The 22,245-nt window shown below is 43.9% G+C and overlaps 1 protein-coding gene across 2 annotated transcripts in view; it reads left to right on the forward strand.

Moving 5' to 3' along the window:
• Positions 1-22,245, forward strand: part of CARMIL1 (capping protein regulator and myosin 1 linker 1) — a 477,665-nt gene that overhangs the window by 252,691 nt on the left and 202,729 nt on the right. For both annotated transcript variants that reach the window (XM_082259259.1, XM_082259260.1), the window contains exons 12-16: positions 1,648-1,734; positions 2,065-2,168; positions 11,427-11,504; positions 13,591-13,667; positions 14,088-14,192. In XM_082259259.1, coding sequence (XP_082115385.1) covers positions 1,648-1,734; positions 2,065-2,168; positions 11,427-11,504; positions 13,591-13,667; positions 14,088-14,192 — 451 coding nt within the window. The remainder of the gene's footprint in view (positions 1-1,647; positions 1,735-2,064; positions 2,169-11,426; positions 11,505-13,590; positions 13,668-14,087; positions 14,193-22,245) is intronic.

Genomic DNA, 22,245 nt, shown 5'->3' on the forward strand with positions numbered 1-22,245 from the left:
TGGTAGAGGATTGCACTGACTTTGGACTTGACTTGATGGACCAACACCAGCAGATCCCAGAGTCTGGAGGAAGAGTGTAGAGGCACAGAATCCAAGTTCCAAGAGGTCCAGTGTGAAGTTTCCATAGTCAGTGATGATTTAAGGAGCCATGTCATCTGCTGGTGTTGGTCCACTGTGTTTTATCAATTCCAAAGTCAGCGTAATCCTCTACCAGGAAATTTTAGAGCACTGCATGCTTCCCTCTGCTGACCAGCTTTATGGAGATGCTAATTTCATTTTCCAGCAGGACTTGGCACCTGCCCACACTGCCAAAAGTACCAATACTTAGTTTAATGAGGATAGTATCACTGTGCTTGATTGGCCAGAAAACTTGTCTGACCTGAACCCCATGGAGAATCTGTGGGGTATTGTCAAGAGCAATATGAGAGACACCAGACCCAACAATGCAGACGGGCTGAAGGCCGAAATCAAAGCAACCTGTGCTTTCATAACACCTCAGCAGTGCCACAGGCTGATCACCTCTATGCCACGCCGCATTGATGCAGTAATTCATGCAAAAGGAGCCCTGACCAAAGTAATAAGTGCATACTATACTGTACATGAGCATACTTCTCAGTAAGCCAACATTTCTGCATTAAAAATCTTTTTTTTCTTTTTTTTTATTGGTCTTTTGTAATATTTTAATTTTCTGAGATACTGACTTTGGGGTTTTCACTAGCTGTAAGCCATAATCATCCAAATTAAAAGAAAGACATGCTTGAAATATATCACTCTGTGTGTAACTCATCTATATAAATTATATAAATTCACTTTTTTAATTGAATTACTGAAATAACCTACCTTTTTGATGATTTTCTTATTTTCTGAGATGCGCCTGTATGTGAAAACTTTTTAATCCAGATTCAAAACTGAATATGCTTGTTTTTCTTTTCCTGATGTGAAATACTTATCCTGTTGAAATGAGCTAGTGTTCTCACGATTATGTAAAAAAAAAAAAAAAAAAAAAAAAAAAAAAAAATTCTTACTCTCTGTAATGGAACTAAATGTGTTGATTTTAAGTGAAATATTTGTCACTGCTGAAATGTTTGTGTTATCCATGTGCATCCAGAATCTATAAAAAAATATTTTATCCCTCACCAAAATCATTTAATGCTTAGACCAGACACAGTTAGCATTTGCTGCTGGATTTGCTCCACATAAGGTTGGTCAGTACCCTTTTTGCACTTGCTGCCGAGTACTACCTGGAACTTCCAAATTCCATATAATCTCCTTTTTTTCTAGTAAAGATGAGGAAATCAACCCCTATATCTTTTTTTTTTTTTTTTTTTTTTTTTTTTTTTTTTTTAGTTTTCCAGGATAACATGATTTATTAATTAATGGATTTAGGGCTCAATAATTGTGATTCTTTACAGATCAGACAAGTCTGCATGCATTAATTAATATGCTCATCTCAATTCCTGCTTCCTTAAACTTGATGCAGACAGAACTACATATTTGCCCTTTATCCACAGAATATCACCATATTTTCTTGTTATTTGTAATGTAATTATATCAGTACAAAACCTAGCATTGGTTATATAGAATTTACCTGCATGTACAGTTATTCATATGTATATCATCGTCTTTCCTTTGTGTTCTATTTTACAGGTGTGTCTTTTTTAAGTATACATTTTGCCAAACTCCCCAAGGGCCTGATGCACTTAAATTTATCAAAAACCTCAATATCGGCCAAAGGTATCATCATTCGTCTTTTTATTTTGTGAAAATTGTCAAAGACATAGGTTGATTATGAGGCTTTTTCTGCAACTGTCTACTACTATTTGGTCTTTTACCTCATGAGCTGTATATCACATCTTTTTATTAGCTGACTCATAATTCTAATTAGCAATCATACTAACCTAGCTCCTCTTCATAGCTGTGTTTTGTAATTGTGAATTAGTTAAATTCCTTTATCTTCATGGAAAAAACAATTCCTTTTAATGTGTATGGTTTCTGTTTTGTAATCTATAAAAAAAAAAAAAAGTGTTACCTCTTTCATTTAATTGTGTCTGTTTGTATTCCTAGGAGTAAATAGCCTGTCTCAATCACTAAGTGCAAACCAGCTGATTGCCAGCACCCTTACTCACCTTGACCTCTCAGGGAATGTACTCCGTGGAGATGACCTTCCTGTATGTACATCAATTTCTGGTTCTGTCTTAGCGTTATGTTACAAATTTGACTCATTTGTATTACTTTATATCTATCCGACATTAGAGGTTGTAAACCCAAAAATAAAAATGGAAAAAAAAAAACCCTGTAAGACAAAGGCATAATGAGCTAGTATGCATCGCATACTAGTTCAATATGTAATACTTACCTTAGAACGAAGCGCCCGCACATTGGTGTCACCACTGACATTTTCCCTGGAGTTACTTCCTGGGTTTACGGGCTCCTGCGCTGTGATTGGCCAGAGCCACGATGATATCACTCCCGCACATGCGCGTTGGAGCCTCCGGAGACAGAACAGGGCTTGGTAGGAACGGCACCCATAGCCATTCCTTTTAGAGCACATGCGCCAGTGATATCACTGGCTGCATGTCATGTAAATAGCTCCTTAACGGTACACGTTTACGAGATATTTACACTACCTATAGGTAAGCCTTTATATAGAGTTACCTATAGGTAAATGTTTGCAGAGGAAGTTTACTTCCTCTGTAAGGTCCAACTCCTCTTAAATTATTGTTTTAGTTTTAGATGGGAGTCAATAGCATAATTTTTAATAGAGTAGAGAAGGCTTAATTCCAGTTCTATTGTTGTCCTTCCTAATGGTGAGCAGGACCGGAAGGGAGTGGAAATCTCTGCAACAGGGACACACAACAATGGAAACCTCACATTGACTTGGCAATCGTCTGCATTATCCAAAAGGTAAAACAAAGTTAATAAGTATTAAAAAAATAAATTAAAAAAAAAACAGTAGGGCAAAATTGGGCACTACCAGTGGTGATCATGAAATAAAAAAACAATCTTGCTTCCCATAATTTTGAAAAACATACTGCTCCTGACCTAAAAATCAAGTTTATCATAGTCTACAGCAGTGTTTCTTAACCTTTTTTCAATCAAGGCACCCTTTAAAATTATAGACAGTCTCAAGGCACCCCATTCTAAAACGTAAAGCACTATTCTCATAGCTTTAAACAATTCAGCAATATCCACACGTAGGACACCCAGAGATGGAGATGATTTATTATTCCAAAGCAAATACACTTTTGCACACTGCTACTGACTAGTATTCCAATGATTCTATTCTCACCCAATTTCTCTCCATCGGTGAGCTAATGTCATCCCAGTGCTGAGGTAGAGGGCACAGGAGGGTCAAACAAGGATGCTGTGGAGACAACAGACATCCCCCTCATTAACTGACATCATTGGTTGTTAGGATGCCAGTGAGGCCAAGTTCTAACCTTTTCCCAGTGTCTAGAAAGTCGTAATGCAGCATAATGAAAACCAGTGGCTTTGTGTAACTAAAAGGCAGGCTTGATCCATCTGCTGGCTTGTATACATATTTCATAAATTTTTAAGCATTTTGCCAAGGCACCCCTGAAGAAACCTTAAAGCACCGCAGGGTACCTGTGCACTCTGGTTGAAAAAGGCTGGTCTACAGCTACCTGGAACATAGCAAATTTTTCACATTAGTGACTGCAGAACATCTATTGTTTTCAGTCTCCCCTTTTCTGAAAGCCCAGTTAAATATGGGGTTCATCACTCCTCAACATTTTGTTAGTCTGCATCCCTGTTGATGAGATTTCCCCCCACCTCATGTATGGACAACAAGATAGAAAGTATTTTGAATTGTTCCAACAGAAGTACAACCATCAAAAAAGCATTTTTAAACCATTTGTGTCCCAGTTTGAGAGATTTATCTTCACTTCCTGTGCTGTTTCAGGGACAAAGTAAGTCTATCCTTTGAAGACACAGACAGAGGTTCTAAACCTTTCCCACTCTATCCCAAATGTAAAAATGTTTTGACATAAGTAGCAGCTGTAAAAGTAAGCACATGCTTCTATTGCTTAAAAGCCACTCCTCAATGCACTTTGGGAGCCCCTTAGTCGTAGCCTTCAGCGTTTGGGTTTGCTAAATCAAGTTTCTCTTACGTCCTCCGACAGTCGCCGCCTCTTCATATTCGTCACATATGGGGTATTAGACTTTGCTCCGAAGGAGTAGCTAGGCAACAGAATATGTTAACAATAAAGCTTTAACATATCCCACCCTCAAGGGGTGGTCCCCTCAGTCAATACCCTCCTACTTCCTGCAACCATATCTCAGTTTTAATGTCTAGCTTGTCAGGAGTGGCTGGCTCTCTCTGTGCTGGGACTTTCTGTCCCAGACTCTTTCTTCTTTTTAATATTTTGTTTGAGTTTTTCTCTCTACCTTTATTTAGCTGTTGTTTTGTCAGCGTTAGTTAGTTCTTCGGACGAAGAGGATCATGCGGACTGGGTCTCGGGCTGATCCCCCTGGTCGCAGGTCGTGGGTCAGTGGCTTCCCAGTCTGCCATCGAGCGTTCAGCCAGGTAACGCTCCTGGCACAGTGAACGACCCATCCCTGTTCGGTGCAGGGATGATTGGTGAGGTGGCTACCTCACTGGACGCTGTGCGGTTTCTTAACCCCCATTTTGTGCGTCTTGAATTGCGACTCTCCCTGCCTCATGTGCAGCGGCTTGTTCGCCTGTGCGGGTCCCCCACGCCATGTGAGGTAAGTGTATCTATGTGGGGACCTGTCTGTCTGGGGGGGTGTCAGTCTGGGACTGTGTAACCTGCCTCTATTCACACTGCTTGTCTCCCTATCTCTCGGCTGCATGCTGTGGGCTGCAGGGGGGGGGGGGGAGCTGTATGACACTGTGTGTGTCAGACTGGTCAGTGTGAGAAGCTGTGTGCTGTGGGGCATGTTTTTTTGGCATGTTTGGGCATATACAGCGATCGCTGCGGCGATCTGACATGTATTCTGATATTGGAATGTAATGTGTGTTTTAATGCACTGTGGAGCGGCGGTTTCGGCGCCAAACGACGCCATTTTGCCTACACCCGCTCCGGCCGCATGGTTTACATGCATGGCGGCCATTTTCTTGTAGCCTCCATAGGCTTACATAGAAGCGCCCTGGCAGCATCACTTCCTCTTTCCAGGAACACTGATCGAGGCAGCAGCAGCGGCGAGGGTCTCCTCAGGTTTTATCCTTCTGTTCTTGCTATCCATTGCCTGTGTTCAGTTTGCATATTCCCTGTGGGGGTCTCATTGTGCTTGAGTGTCGTGCGGTGGGCTGCGCTTGCCGCGCTTGCTTAAAAGGGGCAGTTAACCCTTGGTTGTCTGGCATTACAGGGGCAATGGATTCTCAGGAGGGCAAATTTCCTACAGTATTGGTGGAAAGCCAGGGGACCGCTGTTTCCCCCCCAGGGGGGGATTTAGCCACTATTGTGGCTGGCCTTGCTGCTCAGGTGCAAATGCTGGTGGCTGCTCAATCTACTAAAAGGCCCAGAGTTGCTCTTTCCTCTGATTCTGAGGGTGAAGGTGATGGGGCTGTTCTGGCAGGGGCCTCCTTATCGGGGTCCCGCTCCTCTCTTGATCTAGTGGGGTCTGAGGTGGAGGCTGAAGTTGAGGGGGTTGATAATTCTCCCCCTGGCTCGCCTGAAGAGCTTGCAATCATGGATGAGTTGATTGCTTCCATTAAGCAAACGCTGCGTTTGCAGGACGAAGTGTGTCCCCCCGCTGCCTTGGCGGCTTATGGGACGCAGAGGAAACGCAGGACGCCGCAGGTTTTTCCCTGCAATGCTGATTTTCAGCGCGCTGTTAAGGATCAATGGCGCGATCTGCGCAAACCTTTTGCGGTACCAAGTAAATTCAAGCTGCGTTATCCTTTTTCGCCTGCCACTGATGAAAGGTGGTGTGTGCCTCCACCAGTGGATCATGCAATTGCGATTTGAACAAAGCCACTGCGATTCCTGCAGAGGGTTCCCCTGTTTTCCGTGATGCCACGGATAGGAGACTGGAGTCTCTTGCCCGTCATACTTATTCTGTTACGGGTTCTATGCTTAAGGCTCTGTTTGCTTCTCTCATGGCAGCCCAGGCGATCGCAAGTTGGACGCAGATGCTTAGGCGCGTCCTAGTGGCCGACTCGGCCTCGCCGGCGACCCTGGATATGGTGGATCAGATCCACCAGGGTGTCATGTATCTGTGTGATGCGGACCTGGACCTGATTCCGTTGGCTGCACGTGTGCACAGCGTGGCGGTGTTGTCTCGCCGCCTGGTTTGGTTGAAATGTTGGTCGGTGGACCAATCTTCACGTAAGACCTTAGCCAATCTGCCTTATGATGGGTCTCGCCTTTTTGGGGAGTCCCTGGATGTGTTGATTAAGGGGATCACCGGGGGTAAGAGCACTCTCTTGCCCCATTTCCCCAAGGCTAAGGGGGCTTCTGGGAAGAAGCATGCTAATTTTCGGCCCCCTCAGGGGTCCTTTCGTGCCTTTCGGCCGCACTACAAGGGCAAACCGTTCAAAGGTCAAGGCTCTCAGAAGAAGTCCTGGTCTGGTAAACAGAAGTCCGGCTAATCCGGACCTGCAGCCCATAACAGTTCGGCCTGAAGGGGCGCCCTCACCCAGTTGTGGGGTGGGGGGACGCTTGCTCGGTTTTCTTCAGCCCTGGTTGGCCCGTGTGCGGGACAGATGGGTTCTGGAAATCGTTCGATCTGGTTACAAGATCGAGTTTCTCTCTCGGCCGGAGAGCAGATTTTTTCCCTCAAATCTTCAACTGTCTCCAGAGTGCTTGCGGGACCTGCACCTGGCGGTGCGGGACCTGAGGGCTCAGGGAGTGGTGGTTCCGGTGCCTCATCGGGACAGGTTTCGGGGGTTTTATTCCAATCTGTTCACCGTGCCCAGAAAGGAGGGCAAGGTTCGTCCGATTCTGGACTTGAAGGCTCTGAACCGCTCTGTGCGGGTTCGCAAGTTCCGCATGGAATCCCTGCGGTCGGTGGTGGCTGCCCTGGCTCCGGGGGAATTCATGGCCTCCATCAATTTGAAGGATGCGTACCTTCACATCCCCATATTCGAGGGTCATCAGAGGTACCTTCGATTTGCCATTGCGGAGGATCACTACCAGTTCGTGGCGTTGCCCTTTGGTCTCGCCTCGGCTCCGCGGGTCTTCACCAAGGTGCTTGCACCGGTTCTGGCATTATTGAGGGCCCAGGGCGTTTCTGTCCTGGGGTATCTGGACGACATTCTGGTTCGGTCTGCGACCAGCCAGGGTCTGGAGGAGGACCTGTCTGTCACGATGCAAACTCTGCAGGAGTTTGGTTGGACGATAAATTTTCCAAAGTCGACACTGAGTCCGTCGGTTCGTCTCCCCTATCTGGGAATGATACTGGACTCTGTGCAGGCGAAGGTCTTCCTGCCGGAAGACAAACTCAGGACTCTCCGGGAGGAAGTCAGGTCCCTCAGGGACGTTCCGATCTCGTCTCTGCGGACGTGTATGAGATGTCTGGGATTGATGGTCTCGGCCTTCGAGGCGATTCCTTTCACACAGTTTCACACGCGGGGTCTCCAAGCGGAGATCCTGTCCAGGTGGGACGGGCGACCTCAATCTCTGGATCTTCAAATCTCGTTGAGTCTTCGCACCAGGGAAAACCTTCTGTGGTGGCTCCAGTCCCCGTTGGTGTCCGGGGGCAAGTCGTTTCGTCCGATCTCATGGACGGTAATCACCACGGATGCCAGCCTGTCGGGCTGGGGTGGAGTTCTGGGCGTTCTGTCCGCTCAGGGGACTTGGTCGGAGGGGGAGTCTTCCCTTCCGATCAACATTCTGGAATTGCGTGCGATAAATCTCTGTCTTCATCGCTGGACGGACCGGCTGCAGGGTTGCCCGGTTCGGGTGCAGACGGACAATGCCACGGCGGTGGCCTACATCAACCACCAAGGGGGCACCAGGAGTGCCCGAGCGGCTCGAGAAGTGGCCGACATTCTGTCTTGGGCCGAGACTCATGTCCCGGCGATAACGGCGGTTCACATTCCGGGAGTGGAGAACTGGCAGGCGGACTATCTGAGTCGCCAGACCCTGGATCAGGGGGAATGGTCTCTCCATCCGGCTGTCTTCCAGACGTTGTGCGCGAAGTGGGGTCTTCCAGATGTGGACCTGTTCGCCTCTCGCCTCAACAACAAGGTGAAGAGGTTCGTGGCAAGGACGCGCGACCCTCGGGCAGACGCGTCGGACGCGTTAGTGGCCCCGTGGCATCAGTACAGGCTGATGTACGCGTTTCCACCGATTCAGTTGCTGTCCAGGTTCCTTCGCAGGTTACACTCGGAACGCAACACGGTGATTCTTGTGGCACCGGACTGGCCTCGCCGGTCCTGGTACGCAGACCTCGTGAATCTGGCGGTCGACGCCCCGTGGCGTCTGCCTCTTCGAGACGATCTACTGTCTCAAGGACCGATATACCATCCTGCTTTACAGTCGCTGGCTTTGACGGCCTGGCTGTTGAGACCGAGGTCCTGAAGGAGAGGGGTCTCTCTCCGGAGGTCGTCCATACTTTAATCAATGCGAGGAAATCTTCCTCGGGGAAGGTTTATTACCGTACTTGGAAGGCCTATTTTGCCTGGTGTGAGTCCAGGGGGTTTTCACCCCGCACGTACTCGGTGTCCCGTGTGCTGTCTTTCCTTCAAACGGGTGTTGATCAGCGTTTGGCGCTGGCTACGATAAAGGGTCAGGTGTCTGCTCTGTTTCAACGTCCCGTGGCTTCCAACCCATTGGTTGGCACTTTTGTTCAGGGTGTGCGGGATCTGGTTCCCCCGAGGCGGGATCCTCTGCCCCCTTGGGACTTGAATCTCGTTCTATCTGTGTTACAACGTGCTCCTTTTGAACAGATCAGGGAGATCTCGTTGTCTATGTTGTCCAAAAAGGTCGCCTTTTTGGTGGCGATCACTTCGGCTCGCAGAGTGTCGGAGCTGGCGGCCTTGTCCTGCAAGTCTCCGTACCTGGTTATTCATTTGGATAAGGTGGTCTTGCGACCTAATCCTTCTTTTCTTCCGAAACGAGTTTCGGACTTCCATCTTAATGAGGATATTGTCTTGCCTTCGTTGTGCACGAAGCCTAAACATCCAAAGGAGGTGAGATTGCACTCTCTGGATGTTGTTCGGGCGATAAGGGTTTACCTTAAGTCGACTGAGTCTTTTCGAAAGACGGACTCCTTGTTTGTTCTTCCAGAGGGTCCTCGGAAGGGCATGGCGGCTTCGGCCTCTACCATCGCCAAATGGATCAGGCAGACCATTGAACAGGCTTATGCTTTGCAGGGGAAGGTTCCCCCTGTGCCGGTGAAGGCGCACTCTACTAGATCTCTGAGTACGTCTTGGGCCTGTCGTCATGGGGCTTCTGTAGCCCAGGTGTGTAAGGCGGCGACTTGGTCGACCGTGCACACTTTCACAAAATTCTACAAAGTAGATGTTCAGGCATCGGCGGATGCTTCCTTTGGCCGCAAGGTTCTTAGTGCGGCTGTTCCCTAGGGTCCCTTGTTGGGGACTCCTGGCTGTTGGGATAAGTTTTGTATCCCCTGGTTTTTTGTCTTTTCCTGGGTTGTTGCTCCTGTTGAGCACTTGTTTTTTGCTGTTGCCCAGCTGGTTTCCTTCCTTTGGTAAGGTTCCTTCTTTGATGCGGAGACTGCGTTGCCTTTCGGCGCGGATGCGTTTCCCACCCCTCATGTTTGCACTGCTTTGGGACGTCCCCATATGTGACGAATATGAAGAGGCGGCGACTGTCGGAGGACGTAAGAGAAAACTGAATTTTTGTAAAATCTTACCTGTAAAATTCCTTTCTCTGAGTCCTCCGACAGTCGCCGCCCCCGCCCCTCTTTTGGGGTTTGATTGTATACTCTACTGCTATTCCACTAAAACTGAGATATGGTTGCAGGAAGTAGGAGGGTATTGACTGAGGGGACCACCCCTTGAGGGTGGGATATGTTAAAGCTTTATTGTTAACATATTCTGTTGCCTAGCTACTCCTTCGGAGCAAAGTCTAATACCCCATATGTGACGAATATGAAGAGGCGGCGACTGTCGGAGGACTCAGAGAAAGGAATTTTACAGGTAAGATTTTACAAAAATTCCGTTTTTAAGACACTCATCCCCTGAGGATAGACAACAGCATGAGCATTTCTAAGTGGCATCTTCATTGCATTGTGGGAAGCAGGGGGCTTGGATCAAAAAGGGGAGATTTTGTATATGGATTCAGGGGCTCTCAGGAAGCAGTGAGAATTTTAGGCTGATAGCACTAACAGCATACAGTGCCAAATGCCTATTTTCCCACCAGATGTTTGTTTCATGTGTGACAAATGTACTGTTATATTGGGAATACCATTAGAAATAATTTAAAGGTGTTTTAGAAATAAGTTGTCTTATGTAATTCTCTGTACCCAAACAGCGACAAGAAGCACATGTAGATCTCAAGTTCCTTTGATGTTGGTCCCAGAAGCTTCTTAGCAGTTGCTTTGTAGCTGTCTCTGAATGCTTAAATATTATAGTTTGCCATATGCATTTTGAGGGAAGATTTTACATAAATGATTAGTAATCAGTCTAACATTATTGCTAATAAAGGCACATGACTAATGTTTTTTTTTCCACCCCAATCTTCTGTGATAATTATTTTGAAGGATTAGTTGTCAGTGATAGTGTTCCACACTGTTCTGTCTGGCGTGTATAGTGCAAAAGTTACTACTGATGGTTATTTTTTTGGTAAAAACTGAACTCTGGGCAAGTTACTCATCTTTACCCATACTTATTGCCAATAAAAAACATTTAGGACTTGATTATTTCATAGTTAAAACAATCTAGTTTCTTAGTTACAGTACCTTGTAAAATTCAGTGACTTCCCTGCTGTGTTCTGGGAACCACAGCTATGCTTCGGCTACAGAAGGAGGCATTCGAGAATCCCCCATCTCACTTCCTATACCTGTGCAGGGGAAAAAACTCCAATTACGATGCAATGGAAATTGTAGTCATTGGTGGAAGTGAATGTGGGCATGTTTGTTGACATTGCTCAGCCAGCCACAGCTTATTGGGCAGGATAGAGCCTGAGACTGAAATGCCCACATCCTCCCACTAGAGTCAGTGTCACTACTGTGGGGATGTTACAGGACCAGTGATCCAGGAACAGAGTGGCACACTGGCTTCTAGTCTTCTAAAGAGGAAATAAGGTGATGATAATTTCACAGTGGCGTGAACAAGAAGTCCATATTTGTTGATGGTCAGAAATTTGACAATATAAAGATGCTTTAAAGCTTTTGCCCAGAGTTCAGCTTTAATGTCACCCTCTGCTACCTATTGGATCTAATAAAAATCTGTCTACTGTCTATAAGTCTTGCTTTTATTTTGTCTGAATAGCATACATAATACAATGTAACCTCGTTCTCCCTTTTTTTCCTAGTACTTGTACAACTTTTTGGCTCAGCCGAATGCTATTAAGTATTTGGATTTATCGAACACTGAGTGTTCTGTTGACATGGTAATCATTATGCTACTTTAATATTTACTTAACAGTTACTTATTTTCGTAAAGCTTTTCTTAATGCATTTCTAATATAGAATTATATTTGGACATTTCTGCAACTTTACATTTGCCTAATAAAGGATGCCATGTATGTTGCTTCACACTTAACTGTAGGAGCGGAACTACTGTACATTGAGGCAAGGGGCTACTTAAAGTGTGTCTAAACCCTCACAAAAAATGTTTTTATTTCTTTGTATTAGTTTATGTATTGAAGCCCTACTTTTGTCTCCAGGCCCACAGTATCTTAAAAAAAAAAAAAAAAACACCCAGTCCTTTCTACATAAGGGTGACCGTGTTGCCTCGCATACAGTGACACCATTTTTGATGTGCCATGGCGGCTGCTTCCTTTTTGGTGGCCTTGCTCTATCCTCCATACTGCATACTGGCCACCATTTCTGTGAGTGTCTGAAGAATTAGGTACCTGCTGCTCTTATATGGGAGCACAAAAAGGGTGTGGCACAAAAGAACTGCTAAGCCTGGCTTGGGGCTCAAAATTAAAACCTAAATAATAAATACTACTTTTAACCACTTCAGCTTTCACAACTGTATACCTGTATAGTTGATTTAAGTAGGTATTAATGTAGTTAGTGTAGTTATATTCCCTGTGTTGATTGTTTGCCCAACTTGTATTGATGAGCTCACATGTTGTGGCTGCAGTTTGTAGTGTCATGGCTGATGGATCACCCTCTGTCAATGTTTTCATTCATCTAGCTTGTCCCTATTCACTAAAGGGACCAGCATTTTCTTGGTTTGGGTCATGCAGTGCCAATCCATGCCTTGCCATTTTCTTCATGTTAATGTTATGAAAACACATCTCTTCCACCATGGTGATCTCTGTTATTTGCTCTGCCTGCTTGTGTCTGTGTCAGATCGAATTACTATTTGGTTCTGACCTGCATCAGTGCTAGACTGAGGTGGCACCCAGATTGCCCATGTTTATGAGGAGCTATGGATTTGGGCATCAGTTGTTTGCTCTACAATGATTTAACAATTTATCAATGATAGGAATGCTAGTATTCTATATGTAGGATAATGTTGGTATAAACCCTTATCAATTTTTATACAATTATTTCTGATAAAAGTACTTACTGTTAGTGTGCATTATAAGCAGCAGAATCACAATCATCAAAAAGATCTAATGTTACATAGAACTAAAAACTATAAAGCACTTTAGAGCATGGCAAGTATAACAGGGTTGCATTTTTTTTGTTAAAGAAAAAAAAAAACTAAAGTTTTCCCCTTACATTTTCATGGTTTCTCTCCCATAGGTGCTCACTTCCTGTAGGTCCTCTGTGTTCACACTCAGCAGTGGCTAAACATCACTTTAGTGTGGAGGCTAGGGTAGAATGTGCTAGTGCACCGTGAAGGAGAGTGTGACAGTGCTGCAATTCAGTCGCCACCCTAGGAACACAAGTGTCTGTGGATACAACCTGCTTGTGTGATTTAACTGACAGCAGAACTAAAAAATGCAGTGGCTGTATAAGCTTTCTTTTATTCTTTTTCAGTTATTTTTGCCTGGTCATCCTGCCAGTAATAAACTTCCTGTCTTGGTGTGTCTCACAACTGAGACCACTTTGGACAGCAGTATGGTCAATCTGAAGAGCGTGTAGCGTTAGATGCATTAGTAGATTTTGATGGACTTGACTAACAAGTTAAAGCCCAGCTCCAGTTAACACTTTTTAAGTAAATACAGCAACAGTTTGGGATAAAGGTTTTACGTGAAAAACCGTGATAAAAGCAGACCATTAAAAGCACCTGTCAGTGTTAAATGGTTTGTCTCAAAACCTTACCTGCTAATTTTTGTTGAGAAGCATGGCCTAATGAAGGAATTTGAAAAATAACAGACTTCATGGCCAGATCAACAGGTGAAAAAAGGGGAAAAAAATAATAATAATGAAACCACCACATCTAGGAATTGATGAGCAGCGATATAATATATTTTTGTTTGGGGTACTGCTGTTATTGCTGTCTTGAAGTGCAACATTTGCATGTATCTTTTGGTAGTTGCCTGATGTATTAACATTGTGATTGTTTCTGTTCAGGTATGTAGTGCACTCCTTCGTGGTGGCCTGCAGCACCTTGCTACCCTAAATCTGTCCCGGACCATTTTTTCCCACAGGTAAGTTACATGCATCATGTACTACGCTACCTTGGCATATTTATTATTTTTTTTTTTGGCATATTTATTATCTATGCAGTTCTGCTTATCAATACACCGTTATTGTATGTGTATGTAACTATTGTTTGTTAAGTAACCTTAATTTTTTTTTTTTTTTTTTTGCGTATATGACAAGTCCTTTACTTAAAAGACTGCGATTGTCATCAGTTCTTTTTAGATGTTCTCAGTTTTTATTACATTACATAGTGTAGTCAGCTAGTGCCTCCTGACCTCCTCTGTCATTTCGAGCTTCAGCTTATTTAATATGGCATATTCAGTTTCTTTTGCATTTTGAAAACCGATGTGATGTTGGCATGGCTGATAAGTAAATCAATCATAATCATTAGCATTTTAATACTAATGTAACCCTTTAATCAACAGGAAAGGGAAAGAAGTTCACCCATCTTTTAAACAGTTCTTCAGCAGTTCTCTTGCTTTATCGCACATCAGTCTTTCTGGAACTAAGCTTTCTTCTGAGCCTCTAAAGTAAGTAATTGGTTCTCAGTTATTTGAATAACCTTAAGGGTCCATTTACTTTGTTGCATTTTAACATACGTTTTGTAATGCTCTAAAATTCCTGTACCTAAAGCGGTTGTATACCCTGAATAAAAAAAAAAAAACTTGTAAGACAATGGCATATTGTGCTAGTATGCATTGAAAACTAGCACATTTTGAAATACCTTAGAACGAAGCCCCTGCAGTGGCGCCCGGTCACCGCTCAGGGGGCTGACACGTTCCCCCCAGCACTTCTTCCAGGTTCGTGGGCTCCGGCGCTGTGAGTGGTCGGAGCCTGCTCCTGTGCACGGGAGCCCTCAGTTCTGGCAAGATGCTCTGGGGAGAAAAAAAAGAAAAGGACCCCCTTGCACAGGCAGGACCTCATACATTTAACCCAATGTTGCACTTGAAATCATATTGGAAATTGTAGCTCCTGGTCTAGTCATTTTTTTTAAATTGCCTTTGTTATTAATTATCATTCTTAAGTTATGAATGAACCTAGATTGAATGAACGCTTGGCAAATCAACGAGATGCTAAATGTTTGATCAATGATATCCTTGTACCTGTGCAGAATTATTGAACTAGTTTTGAAGGATAACTCAATTGTTTAGGGTGATTCTATAAACTTTTGGAGAAAAGCAAAAGTATTGTGCTACATGTGCTTATTTTTACAGTCCTAATAGATCTGTCAGAATATTATAACTAGTTATAAAGCATTCAAACTGGTAGTAAAATGTCCATATGGTTGTGGATAACCTCAAGACAAACAGAATTGTCTCTTAAATAGCTACTGTCTCTGTGAATCTCTCTTTGTAGAATTTATTAGTATCAAAAAAATAAATAGCTGTTAATTATCTTTGTACATTAGTGATGTACTATACCAGGGGACATATATGGATATTGTCTACTAATGGCAACTTGATACAAGGTATCGGCAAATAGCAGCTGACAGATCCCCAAAGCATAGGCTTCTTACTTTATATTTATTGTGTGGTTTGAAATAGTATATGAATGCCTTAAAAGAAATTCTGACCTTTTTGAATTAAAAAAAAAAAAAACAGGGGAATGGGTGAGGCTTACATTTAAAAAATTTTCAGGTATAAAAATAAAGGCTGTGTAGTCACACCAAGGCCAACAGTTCAACATTTAATTTGCTTACAGCAAGACGTTCACCCCTTACACCAGCCTTTTTTAACCAGGGTGCCTTGAGGTTTCTTCACGGGTGCCTCAGCAAAATGCCCCAAAAATTTCTCAAAAATTGTATACAAGGCAGCGAGTGGATGAAGCCTGCCTTTTACGTTACACCAAGTCACAGGTTTTCAATGTGCACTGTTATGACCCTCTAGCTGCCAACCTGCTAACGACCAATGGCATCATCAGTTGATGAGAAGGATGTCAGTCTCCTGTGTAGCATGCTTGTTTGACTCTCCCCTGCTTCTCTTCATAAGTTTTGGGGTCATATTAGCTAAGTGATAGAGAAAACTGAAGAAAAAGAGAAACATTGGAATACTAGTCAGTACCAACTTGTACCTCTAACGTTGGGCATGTTGCTGCATTATGTAAAACTATTAGAATAGTTTTTACATTTTAGGATGGGGTGCCTCAAGACTGTCCATCATTTTAAAGGGTGCCTTGAAACTGTCCATAATTTCTGGGGTGTGCCTTGACTGAAAAAAGGTTGAGAAACACTGCCTTACACAATAGAGACAGAAATAGACACTGACATTTGTATTTGCAGTTTTTTCTAATGGTATTGCAGAACCACATTCCAAGATCTATTACAGTAAAAACATGTTGGTTATTGTATTAATGATTTGTTTAAAAAGTTCAGTTGGCTCAATTCTCGATTCCTAGTTATGGGGTTGGCACACACAGCAAGTTTTTAATCTGCTATTATCAGATTAGATCAGTCACGATAAGAAATATTTTAAAAGTGTAAACCCCAAAGTGCCGGTTTACTATATCAGCAATTGCACGTGGCGATGTGTCATTAGGAGCTGTCAGATTGGCTTCTAGTCATCAGGTGACTATGCTCCCTCAGTGTGTTCTTATACACAAGTGGCATTGTCACCCTATGGTACACACTCCCAAGGAGAACAGCAAGCTGACATTCTGATGAACAGTGCCCTTGGCATTTTTATTCCAAACTCTGGCAGACCAGCCTATGCAAGCATAACTCCTATAGGAACGAACACCCTTCTTATGAGTCACAGTCAGTGTATTATAGGTTGAACATTATCCGTTAGCACATAATTGTCAGGCATGCATATTATTGGTGCAAGATGTGTGCTCCAAGAAGAAACGACTGCACACCACGGGCAGTCCTTGTACCATTTATTGTGACATTGTCAAACACAGCCAGGGCACAAAGAAACTGGTTCTGGTGGTGTCACTTGTGTTTGAAGATTTCCCAACAAATTGTACAAGGACTGGCCGTGTTGTGCAGCCATTTGTCATTGGATTACATCTAGTACAGTTGCGAGCCAGGGCAGGCACCCGTTTTTGGAGTCAATTAGGCTGATCTTACTCACCTGGAGCTGCATGTCACCTCATTTCTCCTGTGCAAAATGTGTAGCCCACTTCTCGGAAAAACATGAACAATCAGTGAGAGACTTCCAAGAGCTGCAGAAATGTGCATGGTGCACAGAATGAAATGATTCATAAAGCAGCTTCTTTTAGGGATTTAAAAAAAAAAACGGATTTGACATCATTAATAACTCTACTAAAACCTGTGTTTTTTCAGTGAGGACTTAGTACGACTTTAAGTTGCAGTAAGTTAAGTAGGTAGGGTAGGGAATAAAAGTTCAAAATAGGTGTCAATTTTCAAGTTCCCCTTAAGCCAAAATCCTTAACACAAGATGAGCAATGGACACACTTGTAAAAGTAAACTGTTATAAATGTCAACAAAAAAATTACTAAACCGCTATGAAGCACTTAAGAATCAGCACAGCAGATAATTTTCTTTTAAAACTCCCCTTCTGAGAGCTCTTTTAAGGGATGAGTTACAGGTATGACGACTGATGTAAAGAGTAAAATTTTTTTAGGGAAAATCTAGCAAAAAAAAAAAAAGTGTATACAATTGCGATACAAGTCCAATTGTAATTTAATGTTATTAAAAATATCCTTTCCAATCTGCAGTGCTATAATTTTCTGAAAAATGCAAAATGGCAACCTGAAGGCATTCTGTACGCAGGTGGTGTACAGAATGCCTCCCAGAAATGTAATTTGCTGCTTGTGTGATTAACTTAGTAACAGGTTGATTTACTGAAACTGCAGAGTGAAAAATCTGGTGAAGCTGTGCTTGGTAGCCAATCGGCTTCTAACCTCAGCTTGTTGAGCTACTTGCTTACTGGCCACTTATACCCCCTTCCTGCCCAGGCCAGTTTTCACCTTTCAGCATTGTCACACTTTGAATGACAACTGCACAGTCATACAAATCTGTTCTCATACAAATTATTATTTTTTTTTTCACAGATTTTTCTTTTGTTAGTATTTAATCACCGTTGGGTTTTTTAGTTTTTGCTAAAGAAAAAAAAAAAAAAACATTTTTGATAGTTTATTGTAAAATTTTGCAAACAGGTAATTTTTCTCCTTCACTGATGTGCGTTAATGGGGCTGCACTGATAGGTGGCACTGATGGGCACTGATAAAGCAGCACTGGTAGTCAGCACTGATGGGCATTAATAGACGCTGATAGGTGGCACTGCTGAGCACTAGTAGGTGACACTACTAATACTACTACCAATAGGCACTGGCTCTAAGCACTGCATGAACTGCATGTAGCTTTAGCTGTATACAGTACACTTTGGTCTCATACCTGAAACAGTTTAGAGCCGGTCTGAGCAGTGCTCAGCCGTTCATAGGCAGCTTTGTATTCTGTGAATAAATACAAAGCTTGAGCCAGAGAGGTGGGTTGATGACATAACACTCTGTAACTCGACCAGTCAGAGGAAGCTTTATATTCATCAACAGAATACAAAGCTGCCTATGAATGGCTGAGCGCCGCTCAGACCGACTATGTTTTGTTCTGGGTGTGAGACTAGAAGTCTCTGTCTCACAGCCAGAACCCAGCATTGTGTACTCTATATAGCTGAAGTTATAGTTCATACAGTGCTTAGAGCCAGTACAACACTTAATGAAAGAAATTATTTGTTTGGACCAGCTTGGTCCAAACAGACTACATATTTAAAGTCACAGGAAACCTGGAGAGATCAGCTTTAGGTTCTATGAACAAGTCTTCTTTTAGCACAGCTGTCAAACATACATAGCTAACATGTGAAAAGGTTATTAGACCTCCACCTGCTGGCTGAAAAAAGGACTGCATAATAATATGTATTTTGTTACAATTATCTAGCGAAAAACCCACTAATATATATATATATATATCTATCCCATGTGTCTCTGCGTCCGTACCTGTGTCCGTGGAATTGCGCTACTGTGCATGTGCCCCACGACAGCCGTTGGGATGCAGAGAGACTTCGGCCGGCCGGTCGGCGCTGGGTGGGCGTGTTACACAGGAGCAACAAATACAAAGCCGCCCACTTCACTTCCTCCTCAGGATTGGCTGGTGTTCCGATCTGTGGAGACTGCCACCCCCCGGAGTGCGGAGACTGCGTCCGGCCCGTGGCCTTTAGGAGAGCCCGGGGATCGGGCCTGCACGGGGCGCCCAGGATGACGGACACCCTACGGAGTTACACCCTCTGCGGAGGGGGCACCAGGAGGACTGAGGAGATGCGGGAAGCCGGGGACTGAACTGAAGAGAAGCTGCCTTGACCGTGAGGTAAGTGCACAGACGGGGGGGGGGGCGCTGGCATCTCTGCATTGATTGGGGGCAATGCTGTGGCACTCTGCAATTGATTGGGGGCAATGCTGTGGCACTTTGCATTGATTGGGGGCAATGCTGTGGCACTCTGCAATTGATTGGAGGCAATGCTGTGGCACTCTGCAATTGATTGGGGGCATTGCTGTGGGCACTCTGCAATTGATTGGGGGCATTGATGTGGCACTCTGCAATTGATTGGGGGCAATGCTGTGGCACTCTGCAATTGATTGGGGACAATGCTGTGGGCACTCTGCAATTGATTGGGGACAATGCTGTGGGCACTATGCAATTGATTGGGGGCAATGCTGTGGCACTCTGCAATTGATTGGGGGCAATGCTGTGGCACTCTGCAATTGATTGGGGGCAATGCTGTGGCACTCTGCAATTGATTGGGGGCAATGCTGTGGCACTCTGCAATTGATTGGGGGCATTGCTGTGGGCACTCTGCAATTGATTGGGGGCAATGCTGTGGCACTCTGCAATTGATTGGGGGCAATGCTGTGGGCACTCTGCAATTGATTGGGGGCAATGCTGTTGCACTCTGCATTGATTGGGGGCAATGCTGTGGGCACTCTGCAATTGATTGGGGGCAATGCTGTGGCACTCTGCAATTGATTGGGGGCAATGCTGTGGCACTCTGCAATTGATTGGGGGCAATTTTATAGGCACTCTGCAATTGATTGGGGGCAATGCTGTGGGCACTCTGCAATTGATTGGGGGCAATGCTGTGGGCACTTTGCAATTGATTGGAGGCACGCTGGTCACTCTGCATTGACGTCCCCCCCCCTCCCCAATTGCTCAGTCTAAAGGTTTGCGCTCAGAAAATTTTTTACTTGCTCAGCACAGTAAAAAATTAGAGGGAACATTGGCGGCCGGTGTTCTGTCAGAAAAACCTACCCCATCAGATTTCCCTACTACGTCATTTCCAGTGCAGGTTCGTCATGCACCAGCTGTAGTCGCGTCACACGTCTTACTGTGCATGCGCAGAATAGGTAGGTAATTTTGATAAAATCGTAAGGGCTGAGGCACAAGTCCTACTGCGCATGAGCGGGCGCATGCTCACCAACAGACCGGGCAGCGCCATCTCTTATAACAAACATACATCCCATCTCCATGGCACACACTGCGCCGATCGGACAATTCTATTCCCTACCCACAACCGTGCGCCCACTGTCTCATTGTCGGGTCGGCGCAGTATGGGGCATGGGGATCGGATTGTCGGGTCGGTGCAGTGTCGGGTCAGCGCAGTGTGTGCCATGGAGATTGGATGGATGTTTGTTATAAGAGATCCCGCTTCCCGACCCGTTGGTGCGCATGCGCCGGTGCATGCACACTAGGACTTTTGTCTGACCCCTTACGATGCTATCATAATTCCCTACCTATTCTGCGCATGCCCGATAGGACGTGTGACGCAGGTACAAGCTACTGCATGACGAATCCACAGCTGATCTCAATAGTAAATGACGTAGGTCGGGAAATCTGATGGGGTAGGGAAATCTGATAGATCACCGGGCGAAACTGTTGAAGCGGCGGGTGTGCGCTGGCACGCGGCGGAATGTGCGCTCGCGTGGACTTACTGCTAAGCGACAGCGGGTGTTACAAGTGGCAGCGGGCGAGCGATGTCACGCGAGAGCCGCTCAGTCAGCTCTGCGCGTGTCCCCGATGTTGCTAGGGCAACAGGGACGCTATGCGCAGAGCTGGCTATGTCATGCGGCTCTCGCGTTGTTAGAAAAAAGGAAACGAGATAAGCGAGAGCCGCTCAGTCAGCTCTGCGCATGTCCCAGACGTTGCTAGGTCAACAGGGACGCAGAGCTAACAGAGGCTCTCGCTTAACTGGAACAAGTCTGTTTTTACAAATTTTTGACCACATATGTTCTAGCACCCGTTAATTTAACAGGCTTAATGTCTAGTATAATATAATATACACACACACCATAATAAATTAATATTAGTTATACAGTTTATATACTGTATATTTATATATATATATATATATATATATATATATATATATATATATATATATATATATATAATATTTATTGTTCAGCGTGTATTTTTAAAGGTATGCAAATTGACAAACTTTATTACCACTGCAAGTATGTATTTAAAAGCTAATATTAGATTTGGGATGTCTTTCTTACCACTGAATTTTTGATATACATAAATATGCCTTAACAAGATGACTGGTATTTCTTCTATCTCAGTGTTATCTTAATGCTAATATTAGTATTAGGAAAAACTGTATTCACACTAAAGATAACAAAAAAGAACAAACTTAATGCAGCTTTAGAAAAGCAACTCTTTTTTGTGAAGAAGGAAAAAAAAACAATTAGGGAGCTAGTTATGAAATTCAGAACCAATAAAAAGTGATGAATCAAACTCTTTTAATTTATTTTCTCAAATAATTAATCATGTAGATTTATATCATCCAATACCTTGAAAATGGACTATACACATGAGGAGGGCATAGTCCAGTAATGCAATTTATGGCCACCTGACAAGGCCTGCACTCTATATAGTTGATGGTAAATTTAAACTAAGTTGTACAACCAGCTTATAACGAGTATGAACAACAATAATGGAGAACTGATGGCGCAGGCTGTGAGAACTTTTTGTCCATGACACCAAACGGTTACCTGCCTGCCTCCAAGAATATTTAAATGTGGATAGTCTATTTCCTGAAGGATAGAAGTACCTATAGTGGCTATATAAGTACCATGCATGAGTCGGTCTGTTAACTGTGGTCTGATAGTTCCCAAATATCTACTACGTATAGATGAATAATTGTAAATGGATTGCAGTTCGAGTCAAGATTCATCGAATATTATTTTATATCTAGTGTTTGACGGTTGAGTTCAAGCTTTCGAGATTAATCTCTACACAAATACATATTTAAATTCTCCTGCATGTATAGACGGTCCCCTGGTGGACATTTTTGATGCTCCGGTGCCCGAGTTTGAGGTTTGTGCTGTCTTGTGCTGAGATGTGTGCTGTATATCCCTCATATGACCTGACAAAGCCATTTTGGTGAAACGCGTCAGCATATGAGGATCTGCTCCATCAGCACTCAGTTTTGTTTCTTTGATTGTATTCTCTATCAACACCATCTGGTTTTAGATTTGTCATATTTTTAAACTTTTCTACTGAATAAAGATCTATATTTTAATAGGAATATTAAGCTCCTTTCACTGGCCTGTACAGTCCGATATCTAGTTGCT

The sequence above is a fragment of the Pelophylax lessonae genome, assembly GCF_965119305.1.
Source record: "Pelophylax lessonae genome assembly, chromosome: 5".
Taxonomy (NCBI): Eukaryota; Metazoa; Chordata; class Amphibia; order Anura; family Ranidae; genus Pelophylax; species Pelophylax lessonae.